Source organism: Haliaeetus leucocephalus, unplaced genomic scaffold, assembly GCF_000737465.1.
Source record: "Haliaeetus leucocephalus isolate CR32 unplaced genomic scaffold, Haliaeetus_leucocephalus-4.0 Scaffold173, whole genome shotgun sequence".
Taxonomy (NCBI): domain Eukaryota; kingdom Metazoa; phylum Chordata; class Aves; order Accipitriformes; family Accipitridae; genus Haliaeetus; species Haliaeetus leucocephalus.
Window position 1 is genome coordinate 13,960,573 of NW_010972609.1, and position 27,301 is coordinate 13,987,873.

General features: G+C 40.3%; 1 protein-coding gene across 1 annotated transcript in view; it reads right to left on the reverse strand.

Moving 5' to 3' along the window:
* The window catches only part of SERGEF (secretion regulating guanine nucleotide exchange factor), a 164,613-nt gene that overhangs the window by 52,940 nt on the left and 84,372 nt on the right, over positions 1-27,301 (reverse strand). Inside the window, exon 10 of the mRNA XM_010563847.1 lies at positions 16,081-16,117. Within this exon, the coding sequence (XP_010562149.1) occupies positions 16,081-16,117 (37 nt within the window). The remainder of the gene's footprint in view (positions 1-16,080; positions 16,118-27,301) is intronic.

The window sequence follows — 27,301 nt, forward strand, 5'->3', positions numbered from 1 at the left end:
GTGAGTGAGTGGCTGAGTGGTGCTTAGTTGCTGACTGAGGTTAAACCACGACAGAGACAAATGACATCCAAAAGTTATTCCTGTACATCTGTTTTCACATCTTTGTACACATACAGATATGAATGTAAACGGTCCACAAATCTGGGTCAATACATCACACACATCTACAAAATGATTCAGTTGCTTCCTCTAAGGGTTAAAGTAATAAAGCAACTGCCTGGGTATGCCTGGTTCTGACATTGGAATTAGCATAAGTAGTTTACAATTATGTAATGAGGGGGCTGCAGTCTGGATGGAAAGAAAGAAGCAATTGAGGAGTATTACTATATAATCATCTTGCATCACCAGAATATGAAAACAGTTAAAACTTGAAAAGGAATACCCAAAGCAATCAATCAATCTGATACACCATAACAAGCCTGATTATCATCCACTGTGATGGAATTCAGGCTGCCTTAAGAACTCAAGAAGTTGGGGCCCCAAAGACATGTGTGTACAAAAAATTAATAACCTTAAAATAACTCTAAAAGTCTTGGCTGAAATCACTCAGAGCCCATGCAAGTGTCACGCATGTCATTTACCATGGAAGTGTACACCAGAAACATGCCAGAGCAGCAAGACAACACGCACCATCCATGTTTTAAAGCTGCCAGGCACAGGTTCACTAGTTCTGAAAAAGATCAAGCCTTAAAGTTATACTTACAGTTATAAATTGCTGATGGCAGCTGACTAGATTAGAAGTAAGTGAAGTTCATTTTCCAGAAAGACTTATTTGGCACAATTCCATGGGAGCTTTTTAGCTATCGCTCTTGCTAGGGACAGCCTAACAGCTGAACTCCAGCTTTTCTGAGCCATGGAACAGCTTTTAAAAAAATAAATAAATAAAAAATACAGACAGATCATTGCACCACACAATCCAAACTTAACTTTCCCACTGTATACTAATGTACCACATGTTTTTGCACTGTTTTGTCAGCAATTTCCTTCAGCATAGTTTCTCTATATTTAGGGATAGACAATGAACCTATTAGATCTACCACAAGCTGAGGGGACAAAATTTAGTTAGATGGAAGCAACTTCTGCTTAACATTTGCTTGCTTAAATTAAGGGAACAAAACCGTTTTTTTGAACTTCTACATCTAGAAATGCCTTTCATTTTTGCACGTCATGTACAGAATACCAAATGGAGGCGTGTCATACTATAGAAAGCATTTATTCATCAAGTTACAGCTTTGCAGTACTGCAGCATCATCAACATTTTACTGTCTTGGCCAGGTGTTTAACAGCTTACAACATGATTCAAACTTGACTTCAGGCTTGATCTTCTATCCAACACTAATGCAGCTTAGTAGACTATTTTACAGTGCTATATAACAGACCGGAAAGCAGCTCTTCACAGGATAAAACACTTGCTTTGTGCCTGACTTTTTTTTCTGTGGAGCCAGTACACAAGAAAACAAGTCATCCCACTATATAAAGCAGAGAAACTGGACTTCAGACAAGTTGTATCTACAGACTTCTCACCTATATAATCCCTCCCATACTTGTCCTACACTTCTGTAAGGAGATCACAAAATTTTGACTCAGAATTTTTGCTTAGGTTTTAGGATTGGAGAGAGGAGCACTTATCCTAAGACTTTACACTGGACAGTAAAACAAGCTTTCAGCCAGACAAGGAGTGTGGATCTGGAACAGCCTATTAATAGAGGAAATGAAAACCATCTAATTCATGGCCACATGGACCCAACAAATGTGTGATGAGGGTAAGGTGGAGTGCCCACAGCAGCAGGAGCATGGCATGGTAACTCAAGCAGGACCTCACAGTTTCAGTTCCCTAGGACCCACCACACAGTGCATTCAGCACTCTCAGCTGTGGAGCCTGCAGGCTCAGCATCTCCAGCAGACAAAATCCTGTTGATTTCTGCTGCCCTTGCCCCAGATATCCAACTGAGTATCTTCCAGTGAAATTCCAGGCATAAAGAAAGCATAAGCACATTTACTATAATTATTTTGTAAGTGACCACGCTGCTGTGCTTTGATATCTCAAGCTGAACTATCAAAACCAGTCCTGAAATTCTCTAATCTTTAACTCTTGTGGGCAGAGATCGCCACTTGTGGACATATGCTTCCTAAGGATTAGTGTGAAACTCAACACATTCGTTTCTAGTGAAGACAATTACCAGGTTTGAGCTCCAGCCCTGGGAAGTTAAATGAATGCACAAAGTTCCTTTAATAATACAAGTTTATCATTCTCAGGCTTTAACTGCTCCCACTGAATTTGCAAGTCAGCATTCAGGCAGAAGCAGCCAAAAGATCTTTGCAGAGGGAAGCTATCCTCAAAGTTAGAAAGCAACAACTTCAGAAAGCATGAGAAAGCAAGTAACTGTAAACATACAGAAATATACAGCCTCTGAAGTGGGATACCTCAAAATGTGGTACATCTCATAGTTCAGAAGAGTTATAGAGCATCCATTTCAATTATGATACTTTAATGGTAGCTACTCTAACTACCTAGAGAGAAAAAAACCCACCCACACTCTTGTTCGATTTCTGGCATTTAATTTGCTTGCTGGGGAATCCCTTTGCTTAATAGGTATTTATGTTACTTGCAAGGAATATGTTGCCACGGAGCATCGATCACAGGCATTAGTAAATGATTCTGCCCGTCTTCTTCCCTCTTTTTCTTCTGCCTTTTTGAACCATGCATTCTTCACTGGAGGGACTGCATCTTACTACACATTAGCCTTAACCTGTTGCTAGGTATGCAGGGCAAAACTATAGACACCTGTGATTATATTTGTTTTGATTTCAGTGAATGGTCTCATCCAAAAGCTGCTCTTAAAAGTCTTTCCCTATTTTTCATTGGCACTTTGCTTTGACAGAATGGAGTTCCCTTTCCTTAGAGTGAGAAGGTGGCAGATGGGAGAAGGAGGAGGATCCAAGCAGACAGAGAAGTATTGCACAAGACTTATGCTGAACTTGTCAACAGAACAAGATTTCTTTACTACACTGCTTAAAAAAAAAAATAAAGTGGCTGCTTCTTTATTCAAAAAATCTACAAGAGCTATACAGTAGCATTCAGGCTTTTTTATTTTAAGGTATTCAGAATTTACCTAGGAAGAATATTGCCTTACAGTTAACTTATCAACAATGTACTATTGAGACTGAAGGAATCTGAGTGACATCTAAGTGACAGCAAACCATCACACTACTCCTGCTGTAAATGGCAGGCAACACAAGGCTTGGCTGTAAGCAGAATATATTTGGATTCCTGCCTCCTTCCATTAGTAGGTGGCAAAACAAGTCTCGGGGCGGGGGGGGGAACAACACCCAAACCAAACAAAACCCACGAAAACAATACAAAAAGCTTAAAAATAGAGTGAGTGGTGGTCTTAGAACAGCAAGGATATCAAACCCTGACAACTTTAACCTTTTGGGCCTACAGAAAAAAATTCACATGAGCATTAAGGTTATGACTGTCCAGATGCACCAAAAAAGCAGCATAGACTAACAACCCTGATTATGTCTCGATTCTGGCACAGGGAGACTTGCAGCTGCCTTCTTCCTGCCTAGCATTCCTCTATAGGAGAGGAACAGGAGAACTGCACTACTAGGACTAAAGGAAGACTCCAGGTTAAATAAGCATGTCTAAAAGTTGCCTCTGGTATGAATCCTTTCATTACCCACCAAAAAGTGCTGTAACAGTGGAGACTAAAGTCATGTTCAGTGACCACAAATCAGACAGTGAGAGGGCTGTCCAACAACTCATGGTAAGGCACAGAGAGTAGTGACACTCTTCCCCTCCTCTGCACAAAAGTGACATAAAGTACTTACTTTTCTTGCCTAAATAAACATCTACTTCTAGGAAAAGGCCAGAATTACCCATGCACTGGGTCTACAACATAGAGAACCAGTGAGTGCCACAAATTTGTCTTACATAACACATCATCCTGCATGTTCAATGTGAAGCACACATTAACATGATAAATTCATACGCAACTGTGATTTCTGAAATAATCCCATTTGGAGGGCTCAGTTACAGAACTCCCCTTGAAGTAAAGGTCACAGATTTGATCTACTATATTAGGTCAGCAGGGAACAGTAACAAATTATTAATTATTCCTATCAAAAATAGAGAACAACTTGTTTTACAGGAGTTGCAAGTAAGCATTTATTAAATCAATAGCATAAAAAATACACATGTTGGCAAATGTAACAGCTACCAAGATTCTGTCAATACAACAAAATTCAGCAGGCTACACTGTAAAACAGTCCTTACCCCTTCAGCATACATACATCTTTCACCATTGACACATTACACACCAAGTGTCCCATGTGCTCATTTAAAAGTACATGTTGCAGGGCTTTAAGAGATACACCTTTCTTCTCATTCTATTTTAAAAGACCTTGAAATGTTCGGAACTGAAAAAAGAAAACACGCAGGAGGAAATAGTTCAGGGGAAAAAAATAGGAAGTTTGTAAGCGAAAGCAAATGTCCCTTTCCAGTCAAGTGAGCTCCCTACTCAGAATTAAACTACTATATGGATTTGTGTTGCTTGTCATCCTGCCCATTATCTGAAATGTCTCAACTCAGCGAGATAGCAGCTGGTGCCACTGAAAATCAAAGGCATACAGAAGACAACCTCCAGTTTAATATCTTCAACATTCACAGCAAAGCATCTGCTTACTTGTTCAATCTCTTGGCAACTCAAATTTGTCACCAAGGTCATGATGGGGTAAATATTTTAAAAAATTAATAGCAAAATGCCTAAAGAAGGGGAAGGGGAGATGATTAATGATGTATCCCAATAGAAGAATTTCTCCATGTTTTCTTAAGTTGTTCTGAGCATCATCCACGAGGAAAAAAAAAAGAAAGTTCATCAAGTTCAGAATCCTTTCTATTCAAAGTTCTTGAGTGACAGAAATTCTTTCCTACTGAGAAAAATGGAAACTGAAATCTTCTAGCCATGTATGTCCTTCACTCATCAGAAAAGGATTGTGTCTTGCATTACAGAATGTCTCATCAGCAGTGATACTCTGGGGTATACAGAACAGCCTCGTTCTCTTTTACAAGGTGAATAATAGGAGATTTGTGAACAGCTTATAGATTTTTAAGTCACTAGCACTGCAGGTCACATAATATCAAAACTCTGCTGCAAATATCTGCTGCATTTTGCAAAGTTCCCCAGAGGACCCCAGGTCTAGGAAGGCCAAGGGAAGGGCCATAGAGAACACTGGAGGTCACTCTCACAGCTGGTATAAGCATTGGAAATTTCACTGTGGTACAGCATCACGTGAGCTGGCTGAAGATATTGCAAAAAAAGTTGTACAAAAGAGCAAATATGGTTGCCAGGCTCCCTGGGTGTAACCTCACACTCACAGAATAGGCCGTGTAAAAAACAAATAGCAAGTGAATATTACCCATGAATAAGAGCAGAGTTAAACATTGGATTTCATGTCCTCTTTATCAGCTGATTTGGCAGTTTCACCTCTTCCACCTATTGCCTTGGGCTACTGCTCCCCATCATAATCACTTTATAGTAATCTAGTAATTTGTTCCAATACAAGAATACAGAGCAGGGATATAATAAGATGCTAAATCTGCACAAAAGGCAGAGAGAAGAGAGCTAAGCCTATAACATGAGTTCCTGGCATCATGTGAAGGCCTTCCTAGAAAACATTTAATTTAGCAAATCAGTGCTATAATATACACAAGCAATGTTTAAGCCAGAATCAATACATCATATATTGTCTTCTTAAGGTTATTATTCCACTAGATTTGTAGAGGGGAGGAGTATGCAGGCCAGAACGCTTATTAAGCTAGGGAAAATGTCACTATCTCATCCGAAAAAATCTATCAAGAAGGACTCAGCATACTGTTTTTTAAAATCACTACAGTTGGGGGGGGCACTGTTGTGGCTGTTGTTGGTTGGGTTTACTTGTTTTTAAGAACACTGACAGGTGTGCTACCATCTTTAGCAAGTTTAGAGCTACCACAATCAAATACACAGGTAATACAGGCATTTTGCTCCTGAAAGACTGATGGGCACCAAGACCTTTATATGTAGCAGTAGTCTCTCACTTAATTCAGCTTCCTGCTAACTACAGTTATGTTTGAAACCATGCCATAAACAACTATAACATGCTTGACCTGATTTCTGTTTGATTTACTTAATCAGCATGAATATATCAACCCTTCTCGCTGCTCCGCAAGAAATGTTAAATGGGCTGTGTTAAATGTCTCTTAAAGCCCTGTTCAGTATAGCTTTCAGTCCTTCTCACTTTCTCACTATACAAATAAGCCCGACAATCTAAAAATAAAATGAGGCAAAGACATTTCTCAGAAATAATAAAAGTCCTGGTTTAGCCTGGTTGCTCGTCAGAGACTCTGCAAAAAGCACAGGAAAAAGCACAACAGTGAAATGAGTCTCAAAAGCATTTCCTATTTTAATTACTTTGTTACTTCCCTTACATAAAGAAGTGTTTGAGTGAAAAAAGTTCAGAAAGCAAGGACAAGTAAAGGGTAATTTTTACAAATATGCCAACTTTCATCTCTGGTTTGACTTTTTTGCCCTAATATTTTTTTAAATACTCACCTCTCTAAAGCCAATGGTTTTTAATAAAATGCTTTATTTTTACCCTGAATGTTTCTCTGGGCTTGCAAGCTTGAATGGCTCCTTCTTTGTTATTAGTAAGAAAAACAATCTTGCTTGCCAGCTAATACCTCCAGATTTTCTCCACTACAGTTTCTGCTACCTTCAAGTTCAAAGTCCTAATTCCTAAAGTGGGAAAAGAGGATCTGCCCTTATGGAAAGCTGGAGGAACAATTCCCCATCAATCTTGGTTTACAAAAGCTTCAAGAAGCCTGCTCTGATGCGTGCATTTAGTCCTCTGCAATTATAACCATGTGAGGGATACGTGTATTGTCCCAGAAATGTCCCTGTTTCATCACCAGCCTTGCAATTATGTGGTTATATACAGCATCATCTCTCAGACCTATGTCACTGTCAGCATCTCTGCTTTCAGCTTTAGTTTTTAAGAGATTTTCTGACCTTCATAACTAAAAGAGCGCAGTTGAAGAATGTGACCAAAATGCATTGTAAAAACCAAAAATTGGGCAGCAAAGATGACTTTGAAATGTGCATTTCCGAAAAACTCCAACTCATCATCAAGCCACTCTCAAATGTTCAAAAAAATCCTTACTTCAGATGCTTTAATTAAGCAGAAAGCTACCTAGAGTATTTAAGACAGTGTTAGTAAGACACACACACAAAAAATATCAGAAGAAAAAAAGCTTCGGAGATTATTCATTTATAACATGTAACCAACTAAGCTAGGTCACACATATTTATTTGTGCACTGACAGAAAAATGTCTTAGTGCTCCATAAAGGAGCTGGATAGTGAGTACACACAAACATGTGGCAGCCAACCCAAGGCTGTACAGCAAGACATTCACTCCTGCAGAGCCACAAATCCCACAGCACAGTAAGGGTACTCCTCATGCCAGCTTTCTAAATATAAACCACCTTTCCCTCCTGTCAACCCTCAAGGTACAAAATTTCTACTCAATGATACACTTAAAAGTTTAAGTGTTGAGGCTGTAACATGTACAGAACCCAGAATCATCAGCATAGCTTACTTAAGCATTGCTCAGTAGGATAGTACTGAAACCATAATTTGTTGCACTTCCAAGTGCTTTCAGCTGCTTTTCTGACCTTGTGTTTTTACTTCGGTGAGCATCTCTCCTATGTGCTCTAGATGATTCCCTGAAGCCAGACATTTGTTCGTCCTTTTATTTCATTTTATAGCCAACAAACACTTAATCTCTCTCTGGTGAGCAAGGATGACTATTTTTGTTACTCCTGTTGGCTTTCTGGAAAATTAAGATAAATATGCCTTAGATATATCGGATATATTTTTCTTCTACTTTAAAGTAATTGCTCCGCTTAAAGCCTGTGAGCAAACAAATATGATAAAAATCTAATTTGTTTTCTAAATACTTAGTATCCATGCAGTAAACTCTCTGAAAAAGGATTGCATGCATCTGTACTGCAGCTCCTACTCTTAAGTCTTCCTGCCCTCCATAAGTTTCTAAAACCAGGTGGAACGACTTTTCTTTTTCACAAATACCTGCAAGCAAGAGCTCTCTACTCATTCTGCTTCAAGTTAAATGCTTGCTTGGTAGCATTTCCTGGTTGTTTGCTAGCTTCCTATAACAATTATCTCCTCTAACTGCCACTCATAGTTCCAGCTTGATGATTTTTAGCTGTCACCAGAGGTTAATACTGCATGCTTGCCTCTTACCCATCTTTTGCAGGGTTCTTGACACAGAGAAATTATCCCTGCAGATGTGATATGGTGTCTTGCAGGAAACATAATGACAGTTAGTGCACAAAAGCTCAACTCTAGATAAACTATAAGCTGACACCACAGTGATATGTAAAGTTCAATTCAAAATTTTACAAGAACTGTGAGCTTTTTATACAGAAAAATAACAGCTTTTATTTTCAGAGCCTAGGCAGCTCTGTACCTGGTAATGACAGGAAACCACACTGTAAACAATATGACAAGCACTGCATTATTACCTGTTTATATGCCAAATGATATAAATTATGATAGAGACACACACACACCAATATTAATTATATTTTAAAATTTCCTCTCTGAGGGGAAGGAAAGTGATTGCAACTATTATTAGTTGTAATGCAGTATTAAAAAAAAAAAATAAAATCAGGTCCCGTTGTGCTAGGCAGTGCTAAAAGACACTAAAAGGCAGTTTTTATTCCAAAGATTTCACAATCTAAATTGACAAGCCACACAGAGAAGAGAGGAGGATGAACAAAGCATTCTGCAGAGTCAAATCGCCCAAAACACGCATCAGTACAGTGACAAAGCCTGAAAGAGAAGGTAGCTATAAAATCTAGGCTTCATTTCAGTCATAGAAGATGCAGTACAGCCAGATCTTATCCTAAACTCTGAAGTTTCTATCTAGGGGTCAATATGATCCACTTTTTTCCTGTGGATCTAATTAGCTTTTCACAGCAAAATATCCTCCCTTTCCTGTAACCGGCGGCCACTGACTTTAGATATTTTGGTTGATACAAAACTTTTTTTAGCCCCATCAGAAAGCTTTTCCCAAATGCTCAAATTAGCATTTCCTCATTTCTCTCCTCATCACCTTACACCCACAAATTCATAAAATAGTTGGCAGCTTGGCTTCCCACTAGCCCTTGGAAAAGAAGCTCAAAGAGATCAGAGGATCAGATTTTGTGAGTTTAACTTGCGGAAAATCACAAAAAAATCAGACATTTGAAATTCATTTGCAGCTTCTATCTTACCAGAGGAACAATTAGTTTGCCTGGAGCATGAAATAGTCTATGGAAAAGAAACACAAAGCAAAAAGACATTTGAACAGCACTGTTAGGGCTCACTGTATCTAAACATGACAGGAAAACTGTGATGGCAGACCTGTATCTAGCTCTGTAGAAAGCGCTCAAGACAGGTGCTCAGCTAATGACATGAGCAAGGCTGCTTTTTCACAACTAATATAACCAAAGCAGTTTATATTTCAAAGAGCTATTTTAACAGTCAAAGCCACATTAAGAGCTAAATGACATACAAAATGGCTCTGCCAGAGAACAAATTTAGAAGGCCAACATAAAACCCCCATGAAAATGACAACAGTGATGGTTACTCAAAGTCCTGCCAGGTGCCCTTTAATAAGCAGAGAATGTGATTAGTGCTGCAATGCAAAGAGACAGCGTGCTGCAACATGACTCCATGCTGGTCTGCCAGGAAACTTTTACAATAGAGACCCTGGCTGCACTGGGATTTTTCATGCATAATAAATAAAGCAATAGACTAGCAGACTGAGGCTCCTTGCTGAACATCAGTGCCCTCCACTGCGTATGCTGAAGATTCCTCCAAATACTACAGCAATACAAAAAGCAAGAGAGAGAATTTATGATTCTTCTCTTTATGACAGACTGCCGAGTCCCCTGGGACTGAATGTCAGACACATGACTACATCTGCCGCTTTGTAGGGCTGCTGTGAACATCTAAATAATACTGTCAGCATAACACAGAGATCCATCCATCAGCCTGCACCGTCTCCTCTCCCCATTGGTGCTCACTCTGCCATAGAAATATGCCTTTCATAATTTGTTACAGTACTTCCTCAACTGATGCTTTATACAATAATTTAGTTAGAATCATGGAACTTCACTAAAAGAATGTGACCTCGTTAATTAAGAGGTAGTGGGTCCCCACGTAAGAACCCTTCAGCTTGCTTATTACAAAATGTGGAAGCAAAGTGTTTGAGATGCCATTAGCAGCACCACCACCATTTTAGGACGGTAATCACCAGCTCCTCAAAAGTTTGGGATAACTTTGATGACATTTGTTTTCCAGCTCATTATTACTATGTTCTTCCAGTGCAAGAACATAAGGAACAAATTTTAACACATCATGTAATAATAATTCTTTTACTGCTCCTCTAACACTACCGCACACTTTAGATCAGAGCATTTAAAGCACAACCAACCATTTGAGTGGAGGGATGTTTTATCCTAATTTCCTCTACAAAGACTATTCTTCTATTAAATTTAGTATTACTGTTTACTCTCCAACTGGATGAACTGCAGCTTCAGAGGGATGTGAATGCCCATGTCATGATATTTACAACAGTGGTTGAACATGAGCCACAGAGAAGACAATCTTAGAATAGAATCATAGAATCATTTAGGTTGGAAAAGACCTTTAAGATCACAGAGTCCAACTGTCAACCATGCCCACTAAACCATCGTCTGGAGTGCCTTGTCTACGCGCTTTTTGAATACCTCCAGGGATGGTGATTCAACCACTTCCCCAGGCAGCCTGTTCCAATGCCTGACAACCCTCTCAGTAAAGAAATTTTTCCTAATATCCAAACTAAACCTCCCCTGCCGCAACTTCAGGCTGTTTCCCCTTGTCCTATCACTTCTTACTTGGGAAAAGAGACCAGCACCCACCTCGCTACAACCCCCTTTCAGGCAGTTGTAGAGAGCGATAAGGTCTCCCCTCAGCCTCCTTTTCTCCAGGCTAAACAGCCCCAGCTCCCTCAGCCGCTCCTCATAAGACTTGTGCTCCAGGCCCCTCACCAACTCGGTTGCCCTTCTCTGGACACACTCCAGCACCTCAATGTCTCTCCTGTAGTGAAGGGCCCAAAACTGAACACAGTACCCCAGGTGCGGCCTCACCAGTGCCGAGTACAGGGGAACAATCACCTCCCTGCTCCCGCCGGCCACACTATTTCTGATACAGGCCAGGATGCTGTTGGCCACCTTGGCCACCTGGGCACACTGCTGGCTCATATTCAGCCGGCTGTCAACCAGCACACCCAGGTCTTTCTCTGCTGGGCAGCTTTCCAGCCACTCCTCCCCAAGTCTGTAGCACTGCATGGGGTCGCTGTGACCGAAGTGCAGGACCCGGCACTTGGCCTTGTTGAACCTCATACAATTGGCCTTGGCCCATTGATCCAGCCTGTCCAGATCCCTCTGTAGAGCCTTCCTACCCTCCCAACCTGGTGTCATCTGCAAACTTGCTGAGGGTGCACTCAATCCCCTCATCCAGATCATTGATAAAGGTATTAAACAGAACTGGCCCCAATACTGAGCCCTGGGGAACACCACTTGTGACCCACCGCCAACTGGATTTAACTTGATCTTGAAACAGATCACACATTCCAAAATACAGCAAACAAAAAAGGCAACAGGAGACAAAACTAACCCTTTTCTGGAAGGGCCTATTATTTAGCAGAAAGTTGAGAAGTGTTTTTAAAAATGTTGTATGAAAATGCTGTTGCATTGAACACACTGAAATGGGGCTCAGTGTGATCAGACAGGGACTCGTCTCCTCACACGTCACTTGTGCTTCTGTGTGCAAAACACGCTTATGGTTGGGTGGCCAGCTTGGACATTTAGGGCTTTTTTTGTTGTTGTTGTTGTAACATTAATTACACATTGCCCTCCCCACCACCATTACGCACAGGGAAAAGCAGTGCTAAGTAGCTAACCTGAAAAGAAAAAGGTCCAAAGGAGACAGAGACAAGTATCAAGGGAGTAACTGCACAATGACAATAATCACAAAGTCCAATTTCTTCTTGTGAACACTGCTGCACCACCACCACCTGCACTGACAGTGCCCTTGCAGTGAGTCACTACACAGTGGTATCAAAGCCAGGATTTGTGGTCTATCTCACTGAAGGTTTTAAATCCTCCATGCAAGAAAATAGCATTGCCCTGAGCAGCAGTCAGAATTCACCACACTGACTATATAAATGCAAGGAAAAGCCATTTGCACTATTTGAAGTAGCCACACATCCAAACACTTTTCCCCTTCAAAACACCATACAAGAAAATGTTTACTTGAAAGGTCCATGTCTTTCTCTTCCAAACACACAAAAACACTTAAAGTGTCCAAGTTACCTGTTACATTAGCAGAAAAATCACCAATTAGATTTGGTATCAGCCACTGCACTACTGTAGGCATGCATAGACCAGGTGAGAAATAACTGCTTATAAACATACAGTAAAGGGGACCCAAATTCCCCTTTGAAGGCTGCTTTAAAGATGGACTTCAACTGAAGCTAATAAGTTTTTAAAACTGTTTTTAAAACAAGCACTTCTCCCTACACATCTTCCAGTACCTTTTCTTTAGAAGATTTTTATTGGTTTATACAGGTTGAGAAAATGGCTAAAAGCAAGACCAAAAAGGGATATTATGCTTTACCAAAGTTTGGGGAGACCCAGGCTCTACCAAGGTTTGGGGAGACCCAGACTATAAAAGTGTCAATCCTGTAATGTTGGGGGGGGGGGGGGGGGGGGGAGGGGTGTTAGGAGGGGGGGGTGTTTGGTTTTTTTACTACTTCAAGGAGGCTTGAATAAAATTTCTGTGTTTAATTTTTATTAAAATAAGGCATTTGCATTTGGAGGCTCTTCAAGGCATTCTGTCCTGTGCCCTGCGGTTTCAGGACAGTCAAGGCATTGCATGAGCTGCATGTGGCATGCTAAGTGTTCTCTTAAAGGATAAGTATTCTCTTTTAAAAGAAAGGTTCAAATTCTTAGGGGGAGTGGGTAGGAACTTGGTAAGAGCCTTCTCCATAAATACCATTTTTAGTCACATGCTTTTCAGGGTAAGAATCAAACCTCCCCACTTTTTCAGTGTTGACTCCTCACTTCTTCAGTGTTGAAAACACTATAGACTCCCAAACCTGGAAAAGTTCAATTTTGTCACTGTGATTTAGTTCCATTGTGTATTTCAATTGTTGAAAGATTCTGTCTTAATATCATGAAGTTCAGTGCTACACAGTGTGGCTATTGTACTCAGGTTGAAAAGCCAGCCTTTGCTATGCTCAGTAAGTACATACACAGTTTTCAGTGTTGGAAGATGTTTTTCAGATGTGAGAAGTTATACGGCATTTATTAAATAACTATTCATTTTTTTCAATCAAGAATAGGCTGGCTTCCACGATGATTAGTCCTTGATTGAGGTGAAAAGTGCAAGGTTTTTTTTCTTATTAGGCAGGGATTTTTGTTTTCAAGTGAAAAGTCATACAAACGTGAAAAATATTACAATACTTGCAAATTTTAGAATTAGTATCACAGGACAACACCAAAACAAAACAAAATTTTAAGTGTTTTCACCAAGAGCTAGAAATGAAGATGTTTACAGTTTTTCATGTACTAATTATTACTTTTAACTCACTAAGTTTAGAAATGTAGGTATATTTGGAGACATCCCACACCTCCTTTTCCTTTATATCAAACATTTATGTCATGATCAAATGAAAACTGAATTTCTTCCAATTTACCCATGAAAAAAGGAGTCAGTGCCATCAGTGAAGAGAACAGCCAAATTTTGCACTGACTTCAGTAGAAGAAAGCAGGAAAAGAGAATTCAAATAACTGAACCGTACAAATGAATGCAGACTATATAAAGTAACGTGAAGACACTAACTGCTTGCTAGCCCTACAGATCAGTTTGTATCATCAGCAAGATGACTGGAATATAACTTCAGCATTTGTGAAATCAATCATAAATCTAGCCTCTCTGTCTTAAAAATGTTTCTATTTAAAAGATGATGCAATAAAAAAAAGCACAAACACATTTGTATATACAACCAGAAATAGTGACTTGAATATTGTACTGTTAAAGGCTTGCTTTTCAGTTTACCTTTCATATTGAACTTGAGTTATTTCAGTCTAAAAGTCAATCACTCAAGCATTTACTAATTAAGAAAGAAACTGATGATATAGTTGTCCTCAATAAACTCTGCTTGAATGATAAGTTATTAGAAAATTGTACAATCAAGTAGACATATTTATGGAAATCTGTGTGATATCTTTAAGAACTGTAACAGCTGACAGCTTTGAACCAAGAGTGACAAGTGATCAAAGAAATCCTACCACAAAGTGTTCTAAAAAGTCAACCTTTTAAAAGCACATGTAAAAATTCATTTCAGGAATAAAATGTATCATAGGTCTTTAGTTCAAAAAAAATAGTAACATCACATCTCTGTTGTCCTTGAAATAAAATTGACTAGCTTCCCAGCATTGATAATCTTCCCATTGAATTCAATGAGTGCAGCACACAGCTTAGACAGGCTTATGATGTTCTTTACATATGCAAAGTTCTTAGTTTATTGTAACTTTCTTCTAGAATTTCCTTCCCCTACCCAATTTTTCCAGAGATTTCTGCGTAGAAGGCAGAAAGCTTAAAAGGACATAGGGAGAGAGAAGGTTATTCAAACTCAATGCTTTGCTTTCGTGCACACTGGAGGAATCTGCTAGCAGTACACTTTTACTTCATCAATTCAGCAAGAAACACAATGTGATTCTTCAGATTGCTCTTCAGTTGACATTCAGAAACACCAGACTGACAATTAATACAGGCATGTGACACTGAACAAGGAGGTAGAAGGTAAAGGGAAAATCTTTTCTTAGAGACAGCCATAAACTCAGTAGAACTTAACAAATTCACTACAAGGTTTAATTGTAGAAGCAGAATTAGAAAATATACTACAGTATATATGGAAATATACTATATATACAGAACACCACCTCTGTGGCCAGGTAATGAGACTGATAAGACACCAAGCTAAAATAAATACCTTAAGAATTAGGACATGTAATGCAGGTTGGATAACAAATAGCTGGTTTCTCCACACCTGTCACACCACACTTAAGAAAAATCAAAGAAATTCTTCACTTAACATCTGATGCATCAGTCATGGCAATCAAAAATGTCTATGTGGATGGAGTACTGGCCTGAACCTTAGAAGACTGTTTCATTTCCAGCTCCGATTAGCATAGAATTCCTTTCTTCATCTCTCACCCTGTTTATTAATGGGGATAATTATGCTGACCTCCTTTATAAAGCACCAGAAAAACTACAGTTAAAAATGTTCTTAAACATGTAATTATAAATAGCAGCAATGACGTATCAAACTTCAGTTATCAACTCATCACATGAAAGCAAGAATCTGATTGTTCCTGGAACTAGTAGACAAAATTCAATTTTTCCACCAACATTAGCTTCCTAGTACTTTCATCATTACTACAACAGCTGCATTATACTAAGATGCACTGAAGAACCTGACTACCATTGACTGACATTTTGAAGATTTTTCCAAACTTTGAACAACGAAAGATCCAGGATTATTTTTCATTGAAAAATTTCCATGTTAAACAAAGATACTTTTGACCAGCTTCAAGTTTAGATGCTACTCTGAATCTGCAGCTTGAATTATTGCAACAGCTCCATTCTAAAACAGCACTTTGCAGATGTATTTTGCTGTTACATCCATCAACCCCTCTTTTCTTACTGGGGCTGGTCAATGAGGGCACCTTTTCATCATCACCATTTATGCTACCCGTTTCTCTTCTTCTATCTTCCACATCTATATGTTACTTTCCTCCTTTCAGCTGCACACAGTGCCCTTAATCACTCAGTATGTAAGATGTGCACGTTTTTCTTTCATCTTGTGCTACTTCAAAATGAAAAAAAGGTGAGAGGATTTGATATAAAATTAAGCTACTTACCAACTACTGCCAGATTATGCTCTGAGCCACATGCGATCTGAAAAAGAAGTATGAATGAATTAAAAAAACCCCGCTTACCAGTATGAAGACAACCACCATTATGACAGGAAATTAAAAATTAACCTGAAACAAACAACTACAGTTTGTAGGATGCAAAAATCAAGGTTGAAGTGTTCTCACTTTTAAACGAATTTTCATTTGTAGGCTCACTTAGGGGCTTAGTGGCAGGAGAGTATGTTTGTTTTGTTAATAAACAGGCATTTTCTTTTCAAAATACAGTCACCACTGACATTTCAATCCTCAGGAGCAAGACTAGCCACAATTCTGCAAAAACATCACAGCCTTGACAACATCCACTGGATCCAACAGGACTATTCATGGGCATAGAGCAAACACAGATTAAGCCTTTGCAAGATCAGAGCCATACGGAGACAGCTGGGAATCAGAAGGGCAACGAGGATCTCCATTTCTCCTATCTATACTGTTTTTCCAGATGATCCCTGAAAAACTGCACAAAGTATACAGGCTCAGTGTGAGAAACCTGAAGCGATATGATCCCTATGGTCATTTGTCTAGAATGGAGAAAAAAATACCATAGAACTCAACTCTTCTATTAGCAGCAGGCTGGTTTAATTTTTTAAAGCCGCAGAAAAAAAGAAACCAATGCAAACATTTTCTCACAAGCTCATTCATTAGTGATGGAAATCAGTTATGAATTTCTTTTCAAAGTGAACTCATAGCCAATGTATTTTGCTTTCTTCTTTGCAGCTGCTGTGAACATGTCAGATGTTTAAGTTCCTTTAGCATATATCATGTAGTATCACTCACTAAACTTTCCTAAATTCTTCACAAATGATGGTAACACAAGCACTGAGAGCAGCCCACTGCCTTACTGCAAGGGTTTGTTTCTCCTATCGAATTCTTTTGCAGTGTCACTGCTGGCATAATTGTCTGACGTAACATAGACATCATCTTACACCAGGTTACTCTGCTGAGTGCCCTCAAGTTTTAAATCGAAACACAAGCAATCCCCTCAAAACCCTGTATCCACTTCATGTATCCGTTAGGTCTTGCACCTACTTGCCTGTTACACGTACTACTGAGCTGGAGAAAATTAATAAACACATTCTTCTACTTCTTAAAAGTAGATTTAATATATATAAAAGATATATATATAAAGATACAATATAAAACAGAAGTATATGCTCAGTTATATATAAAAAAATAGAAGTCCATACCATCAAAATTTTATATGGTTTTGTGAGTGCATAACTTTATAGTTTTTACCGCCAGAGAAACTGCTACAATCACCTCAATGTCTGCATAACATAAAACCATGGAAGTTAACAAAACAGTCCTTGTAATTGGCTCACTGTGCTTGAGCATTTACTGGAAAAGAGATGCCCAAGACTGACAGACAGACTAGCTTGAGCAATTGTGTTACAAATAAATACTGCAATCGCTACTACTCACGATGTACCTGCACCACAACTGTGACATGAAAATATTTGGTCACTGCCATCCTAACACAACAATGGCAAGGAAGACAAAACAGACTCTTTAGGATAGAGGTGCTTAGCCAAGACATTAAAGCATTTGGGAAAACAGGGCAAGAAGAATAATTCAAGCCACAGCACAGTCCAGCATGGCCTCATCTTCAGAAAAGTCAAGGCAAAGCAGCAGGAAAAGCAATGCCTTTGCAAGAGCACTAGCAGGATTGCATCAAGTCTTCTATTCCACAATATTGCAGACAGGCAAAGCTTTAAGCCCTGACTATTACAATGCATAAATCATCACCATATCCCGTGTCATTATCCTCACCACAAGTCAGAGCCCTACATGGGAGCAGGGCTGGTTCCTAATGCCTATTCACTGGCTAATGCTCCCACCAATGCTTCTCAAGCTTAAAGGTTGATGCCATGGAAACAAGATTCACACATGGAAACACACACGAAGGCTTTCTCGCAAAAAAAGCAAATTCTGCATCTTCACCAAGTGCTGAAAATTGAAGATACTGAAGCTGCTGCTAATAAAATAAATAAATTTAATCTGAGGTGTGAATAATCCTGTCTCGGCTACTTCTCTAGGAAATACGCTAACACAGACACAGATTCAAAAGCATCGGTACAAAAGAACTGCTCAGGCTGGTGGCTCATACTTATTGCCAGGATCCCCTTCAGAAACACTACATTAAAAACAAAACAAAACAAACCCCACCCAAACAAGGTGTTGTTTAGAATGTAAAACATCCCATGACAAGCTTTTTCTTCCTATATCTAATAGCAGCAGCTACAGAGCCTGTAAACCAGATAAAAGAACATCGGTGACCTCAGACAGCTTTGTACTCTATTCATGTAGCTGATACTCTGCCCACCGTTCAGAGCCACCCGCTAGCCAGCTTATCAGGTTGTAAGGGAGTCCATCAAACCGCACTGGGCACAACCAGAGCAGGAATTGCTGTATTACACGGACTCCCCAGCCCTGGGGAGCTGCCCCAGGACGGCCCCCCACGGCCAACCCGCTGTGCAGGCGCACCCGCTGCAGCTCTGTAGCCTGAGGGGGTAAAAGCTATTGCAAAGCACAGACGACCAGCGCTGCTGCACCCTTTTCGGTCGGGTAAGAGCCACCTCAGTGGAAGTGCCAGCTTTGCTCACAGTGACTGAAACCAAGCAAAATCGCAAGCTGCTGAAGGCAGTGCCCTGGATTCACCTTCGATGCCTCAGAGCAAGGACAGCGCACACCATGTACCAGCAGCAGTACTGTACTCCAAAGAAGAATTTGCTAGATCGAGAGCACAAGGTTCACCACCTCTGCCTTATCGCTGGGTGTCACCAGCCGACAACACAGACTGACTTTGTAGGAACCCCCAAATAAAAAACACCCTTAGGGGACTCTAAAGTTAACTTTCTGAAACAACAGCCCTATTCACCATCCATGTTGCTTGCTACAGGCTACACCATCCACCCACAGGATTCCTGCTGGCCTGCACACCTACGACTGTGGAGCTCAGAAAGGACCACACCACAGAGGTGAGGCAAGGTTTCCACTGCTTAATGAGCAGTGCTGCCTTGCAGGTATTTCATAACATCTTTTTTACAGTAAGCTTTAAAATGTGACACCTCCTTTTCTTCATGACTCCCCACAACAGGCAACAATCAGCCAAGAACGCATAATTTGCTGGTACAAATACAGACCAGCCAGAGAACAGCATTGCTGAACAGATGTTTTATGCTTACATCAGATGTAATAAGCTCTGCAGTCAGCGCAGGTCACTGGGAGAAACCTGGTATTTACTGCAGCAACCATAATTTTCTGGCTACTTCTCTTCTGTCCCCACCCCCAACATGCTGCAGAGAAATTAAATTCCAACAGACATCTGCATGCTCCCAGTGGATAAGTACATTCAAGGGTACTTATAAACACACAATAATGCTTTCTAAATGAGCAATACTTTTACATTCTGTTTTAATTGAAAAAAAATCACTAATCTTAAAGACAAATCAGAGTGACTGCTAGTGAGTAAAGCATTCTGTGAGCCTAAGAAACATGACCCCCCGCGCAGAAACAGTTCATATTAAGTTTCTTCTCTGTTCAGAGGAAAATTTGAGAAGAGTTGTGCAAGGATATTGTGATCTCTATATAAATGATCTCAAAGCACCTTACAAACACCTGTGAGGCAGGAAAAGAATGCTTAGGGACCATTTTACTCAGAACTTATTTACCTTATTATCTGTGCCCTTTCAACCATACACAAATTGTTTGTTTCTTCCCTTAAACTGTGTGTTAGCAAGCTGTTTTCTACCTAGCAATGGCTGCAGTTCAGATCCATCCATCCATCCAGACTTAACACATGGTGAGAAGCAGCCAAGGGACCAGCATTTTATTAATCATAAATAGTCAGGACATAAGCTGCATGGACGGTGAGGAAAGGCCTTAGCACAGCAACCACTAACACTGGGCAAAACACCAACATCTTTCTGCAGCCATGCTTGTGGCCCAGCCCTAACAAAAATTAATTGATTGAATGTAAAAACAGTGGGTTACACAAAATAGAGAAAGTATTTCACTTCAGATTGAAGTATATTTTATATACTATATGAAGTATAAAAAACAGTAACATTTAAGATATAGTACATATACATTCCTATATATGCACGCGTGTGTGTGTATAAGAAAATGTGTGCATATGTAAATATATGTGTGCTTATTAGGAAGAGAAGGTTATCTACTCAAGCAGGTGTTATCAGGGAAGAAGGTTCAGAGGAGAGGTGAGGGTAAATACAGAGCACCTCCCTCTTATCTCCAGGATAGAGATCTTTCTGAAGAATAGCTATCCCTCCTTTTGCTCCCCCCAGTCCTACGAGGTAACAAAGTATTGTTCTCTCCTTTGCAGACAGTAAACAAACATATACAGCATAAAACTCGTGGATATTTAGACATACAATCTCCCATTGAATTCAAAAAGTGATTAAGAGACAAAATACCTTTTGTCAACAATCCCCTAAGGGACTTCCGAGCACTATAACAAACCAAGTCTGACAAAACGTATAAAAATCCAAGTTTCAGGCTAGTACCTTGACCACAAGGCTATTCTTTCTTTTGTTTCTGTACTTCCAGGGCTCCAACTGAGGATCTGTTGTGCAACCCACGAGGAAAAAGATCGAGTCAGAACTGCAGGCAAAGTCAGCCTAGTGCTGCAGCAAAGGCGAAGGGACAGTATGGGGGGTTGCAAGGAAGAGGCACAGGGAGCTGGACTCATACGGGGCATTCCAGAATGAAAATTCACAAGTATCCGATCAACAGGGTGCTTAGCTAGTACAACAAAAGGACCTCGACGCCATTTATTTTTGGTTCACTGCCCTACAAGTGCATGTTAATTCCCTACAATGCAATTATTTCCCAAAACATTCAAAGATACAGAGGCTTCCATCACTTCTCAGAGATAAGAGCATGACATACAAAAAAGATTTCTAAGGATGAATGAAGATACAAAGTTTAAGTTGCATCCAGATTCTAGTCACTACCATTTCTAACTTTGTAACTGCATGAAAGCATAGCGGGGGGGGGGGTGGAGCGCAAGGAAAGAAAACTGTTAAAAGGGTGTGCACAGAAGTACTTTTATCCAGGACTTTAGCCTTAGCATCTCATGTCTTTTGAACAACTTTGTAAGGAAGTTGTCAGGGCCAGAAGACAGCAAATTTTATTCCTTCTGGGATCAGAAGTCCTAATGGAAGGAGACAAGGTGACCAAGGGACTGCAGATCAAAGCTTACGTAAGACAGGGGAATCTTCTCTCCCAGAGCTCTTCTTCCATGCCCTTGATTAATGTATCGTAACAATGATTTGTACTGTTTGACACACTCTGCCCAACTACATTTGTATGCAGAATTCCACTGATGTGAAAAAAAATAAAATAAAATAAAATAAAAGGAACCTAATTGGCAAAGCTTGTACTGCTTCCAATGATCCTTCACTAGGAACTCTGTGTTCCTCTTCCGGATCATTTGTATCCTGATTGATAAGAAAGCAGCTTGCTAACCTAGTCACATTCCTTGGCAAGCACAAGACTAAGTACAGTTTAATGCAACACATGTTAGCAGCAAACCAGTACAACCTCACCAAGAACAGCACATTAAATCTCTTTCTAGCTGTTGGCTGTACCAGTTGAAAAGTGAGAGGCCCCGTGTCCTATAGCTCACAAGACATTTTCCATTTTTTCATCTATCTAATAATCTAATCTACTTAAGGTGGATTTTTTTGTTGTTGTGTGATTGGCTTTTTAGTTTAGATGTAGTTTTACTTTTCACTACAGCAAGAAAATTCACAGCAGAACTTAAACTGAAGCCTGTGTACTAAGGTCTGGAAGAAAACATTCCTCCTCAAGACACACCTGACCAAAAGCTACTGTGCCATGTAAATGGACCTTTGCAAGCATGGAGGAAGAGAGGAAGCATTGTCAGGATGCAGTAAGTTTTCAAAAGAAAGATTTTATAGCCCTATATAAAATATAAGAGCTATATCTCATATATGAATTCATATAAAATATGAATTTTATAGCTTCCAGAGTTATGACCTATGCCCCCACTGCCTGAAACTAATCCCAAGCCTGCTTCACTTGTAGTGCAAGACACAAAATGCTTTTTCCCTGTGCAGCATTTCCCTTGCTTCCCCACCCACCATTTTCAGAGTACCATCTCCAATCACTCAATCTCCTGCCCTGTCAATTGTTTTACAGTCACCAAAAAGCCAGCTGGCCAAACCCAAGATCTTGCCTTCACACCCTCTGTGCCATAAGTGACACATATATATATATATATGTCTCTGCACACATTCCCTCTCTGTGACACTAACCATACATGAGAAACTGCTATGCTATCCACCAACTCACTGAGCACCACACTTCCAGGAACAGCTTCTTGTGGCTAACAGGGTGCAGTTGCACATCTCTGATTCAGCTGGTGCAGCTTGGGTCTCAAGTGCTTGCAGGAAATGAAAACAGTTGTAATTCCAAAGCAAAAACAACAACAACAAAAAACGAACAACAACAAAAAAACCATAAAAACCAACAACAACAAAAAAACCACCAAAAAACACCAAAACACATATCAAAAACCAACCAATCTTTTATTATCAGGTAGGAAGCACCACAACCACATAAAGTTATCATTAAAGAGATCAGACACAGGGGATGAAAATAAAAGCAGGAAAGAAAAGCTAATTATTAAAGCAGTCAGCATTTCTACAGAAGGTTTACATCACAGCAACCCATGTGCACCCACAAAGTCTACTTGCAAGACGAGTGCGATTATGTTGAAAAACTTAGATATGTACGGTTTGCCTCAAATTGAGGATGGATGGATTGAGATATCAAGACAAAGTAAGATCCGTGTCCAGCAACAAAAAACCCCTCATCATCAGATGACTCTAGGACATTACAAAAGTTGCTGAGATCCCAGTAGGAACACCCAGTGGTATTAGGTTTTAGCAGAATGACAAGAATGTAGCCAAGACAAGTTGTGATAAAAATCTTTACAAGTCAGCAAGGTCGGCTGGCTCTTCTCCATTGCCTGAAGATTTTCCAATTAGTTATTACACTCTTCAGGCAGTTCCCTTCCTTCCTTGTGGTTCAGAAAGCATTAGCATCCTTCACTCCGGGAAAAATCAAGCTCTGTCACTTTCATATCCCTCAGCCTCACTAGTCTGTCAAAATGTTCCATTTTTGTAATCAAGACCAGAGCCAAAAAACCAATTTTTGTTTATTCTTTTATAATTTTTAAAATGAACCAAGTCATGGTCATTCAATCCCAGTTTGTTTCCTGTAACAAGATCCCCATTCAGTCTTCATTATTTTGTGAAAATTAAGACTAAAGTATCCCTTCTGACTGATCAAGAAAACGTCGATCCCATCAGCCCTGACTGTTAATGTGTACATACTCCCAAACCTATGTCTGTGCAGTGCAAATCCCACAAGGCCAAAATCCTCACTAACATTACAGACATCTCTATCCACATCCAGATATGAACTAGAGGAATGGGGTCTTCAGCAGATGCAGTTTTACCCAAGGGAACTTCTTCACCAGTTTCCTCAAAATGATTTTGATATAGATTGTTTCATCCACAATTCCCAGCTCCTTAGAGTTTCAGTGCCTCTCTCTCCTAAGTTAAATGAGAGGCACTAAGATGAATACCTTACAATCTGTTTGGGCTTGCTTTGGGGACTATAACTAGTTTACTCTTTATTTGAGGCCACAAACACCACTTTGACAGAAGAAATGAAAGAAACCAAGACCACAGAACAAAAACTTTCAAAACCTCTTTATACACTGATCTGACTGTACCATCAACACACACATCCTCACCATCAGATTATTCTGATGTTTTCAGGTCAAGAATGATAGCTTGTAGCATGCCAAAAAAACTTGGTATCTGTCTTTTCTTCCTATGCTATTTTACATGCAAACAGCAACAAGAAAAATGTTCATTATAGCATATAAATTCATCATTACCTATCTGAATGTGCTGATTTCTAGTACTGTGAACTTAATGAAATGAATGGTTCTATTAAACAATGATTGCAGGCAAACATTCTGTTGAAGTATATATCGTTATCCAACATTTTATAGACTTAGAATAAAAGTCATGACAGCAAGTATTATTTGGCAACAAAACATCAAATTCTACTTAAACGACTATTTCCAAGGTCCTTTTGTGTATGTATAACTGCAGTTTTAAGTTTTTCAACAGAATTTGGGCTTCGCATCTCTTTCCTTTTGGCAAAACAGTGCATTTTTAATCCATTTGGAATATGTTCTGGAATATTCAGTGAAGCTGGAGAGAATCGCAGAGCAGTCAAATGTACATATCGTGGGAACTCAGCTCTTCCCAGGAACTCAGCTCTCCCCTAACTGTGGTGTTATTGCAAGCAATCTCACTACAATTTTTCAACATAAAAAAAAATAATGCAGCATACACAGCCTGCAAGGCTACAAATAGCACAAAGCCTTGCATTTTTGTAGAACTGAAAGGAAAAATGGCACTTCTTATAAAGTCCATACCCTCAGACAATTGACTGACTGGGTATTCTACCTGGATATTGTGAACAGGCGGATACTGTCCGTAAAAGACCCTCTTAAATGAGATAAGTGTGGTCTGGTAGTGTGGCCATGGCTGGGGCCATACTGCCTCAAGAGAGAAGCCATCACTTGATTAGCCCTATCCAAACATACCGCCCAGAGGAAACTGGCCCCACACTGTGAGGTCTGACCTTGTTGACTCTCTAATAACCCTTCTTTTTCTAGCATGTGTTTTTTTGGAACCTCCTTACAGTGTTTTCTTCTTTTATATGCTTTTCACCTACTCTATGCTTCATTAAAAATTGCATCCAAAACACCTGGCAGTATTATCAAAAGAGGGCAGAGGCTTTTTTGCTTCTGCCAGCAATAAATCCAAATTTATGATAGAATTTTGAATGTCTCAGTGCTTCAACACCCAGCAGCGGGATGTGGGCAGACTAATTTTCAGAGAAATTACTAAATGTTCAAGGAAGCTGTCGTGCACAACTGGACTGACCTTTCATTTCACTTCTAGCCCTGTTGACCTCAGTGAGCACTGCTGCTTGCATAAACTGGCTGTACACAAATACATTGTCACTGAAGAGGATAAAAAGCCTACTTTATCTCCAAAACATTTTATGTCCTTTGAAAGAAATTAGAAGGTTACTGAAGTACAGAGCCACCACTGTGTAATATCATTTGATGTGTCCCTCATTGGACCCAACGCCTTTGGGAAATATTATTTAAAATAACTATCAGCTGTTCAAGAATGCAAAACTTTGCCTGATTTCCAGCACAACCCTCACTGTCTCTCCCTCTCCCACATATATACATGTAAAAATAAAAATGTTATAAAACCAATTCATAGTCAAAAAAACACTGGCATGTTAAGAACTCCTCCTAAAATATGACAAAATGAACATCAGAGGAAAAAACAAATACGTTTTCCTACATCAACTTGAGGACAGAATTTTCTTGGTTCATTTACTTTCCAGCAGAGCTGCAGGAATGCAGCTTCCATAAGGGTTAGCCTTGTATAAAAACATCAAGCCATGAATTTTGCTGACTGTCTGCTCCTTTACCTCTCCAAATAAACGGTGCTTATGCCTTTAGGGTGTCATGTAACTGTGCTCTTCAATGTTGGATTCTCTGTTTCTGCAGCACTTAGTAAGCTCCCTGCAACAAGCTTGCTGGAAATAAATAAAATGTAAATTTGCTAAGACTCCAATGCAAAAATGAATAGAAAAGCTCTCCTGGATAAATAAGGATACCATTTGTAAGGACTCAAATAGAGACTCAGCCTTAATGCTAGTTCACAAAGGGAGAATTAGGAAAAAAAACATGTCTGAAGTGACTCTACATAGCTGATGAAAAGGCATTTTTATTAAAAAGCTGAATTATAGAATCATTTAGGTTGGAAAAGACCTTTAAGATCACAGAGTCCAACTGTCAACCTAACACTGCCAAGTCCACCACTAAACCATGTCCCTAAGCACCACATCTACACATCTTTTAAATACCTCCAGGGATGGTGATTCAACCACTTCCCCAGGCAGCCTGTTCCAATGCCTGACAACCCTCTCAGTAAAGAAATTTTTCCTAATATCCAAACTAAACCTCCCCTGCCGCAACTTCAGGCTGTTTCCCCTTGTCCTATCACTTCTTACTTGGGAAAAGAGACCAGCACCCACCTCGCTACAACCCCCTTTCAGGCAGTTGTAGAGAGCGATAAGGTCTCCCCTCAGCCTCCTTTTCTCCAGGCTAAACAGCCCCAGCTCCCTCAGCCGCTCCTCATAAGACTTGTGCTCCAGGCCCCTCACCAACTCGGTTGCCCTTCTCTGGACACACTCCAGCACCTCAATGTCTCTCCTGTAGTGAAGGGCCCAAAACTGAACACAGTACCCCAGGTGCGGCCTCACCAGTGCCGAGTACAGGGGAACAATCACCTCCCTGCTCCCGCCGGCCACACTATTTCTGATACAGGCCAGGATGCTGTTGGCCACCTTGGCCACCTGGACACACTGCTGGCTCATATTCAGCCGACTGTCAGCCAGCACCCCCAGGTCTTTCTCTGCTGGGCAGCTTTCCAGCCACTCTTCCCCAAGCCTGTAGCGCTGCATGGGGTCGCTGTGACCGAAGTGCAGGACCCGGCACTTGGCCTTGTTGAACCTCATACAATTGGCCTTGGCCCATCAATCCAGCCTGTCCAGATCCCTCTGTAGAGCCTCCCTACCCTCGAGCAGATCCACCCTCCCACCCAACCTGGTGTCATCTGCAAACTTGCTGAGGGTGCACTCGATCCCCTCATCCAGATCATTGATAAAGGTATTAAACAGAACTGGCCCCAATACTGAGCCCTGGGGAACACCACTTGTGACCAGCTGCCAATTGGATTTAACTCCATTCACCACAACTCTTTGGGTCTGGCCATCCAGTCAGTTTTTTACCCAGCAAATAGTATGCCCATCCAAGCCACGAGCAGCCAGTGTCTCCAGGAGAATGCTGTGGGAAACAGTGTCTGTCAAAGGCTTTATTGAAGTCTAGGCAGACAACATCCACAGCCTCTCCCTCATCTACTAAGCGAGTCACCTTTTCATAGAAGGAGATCAGATTAGTCAAGCAGGACCAGCCTTTCATAAACCCATGCTGACTAGGCCTGATCACCTGGTT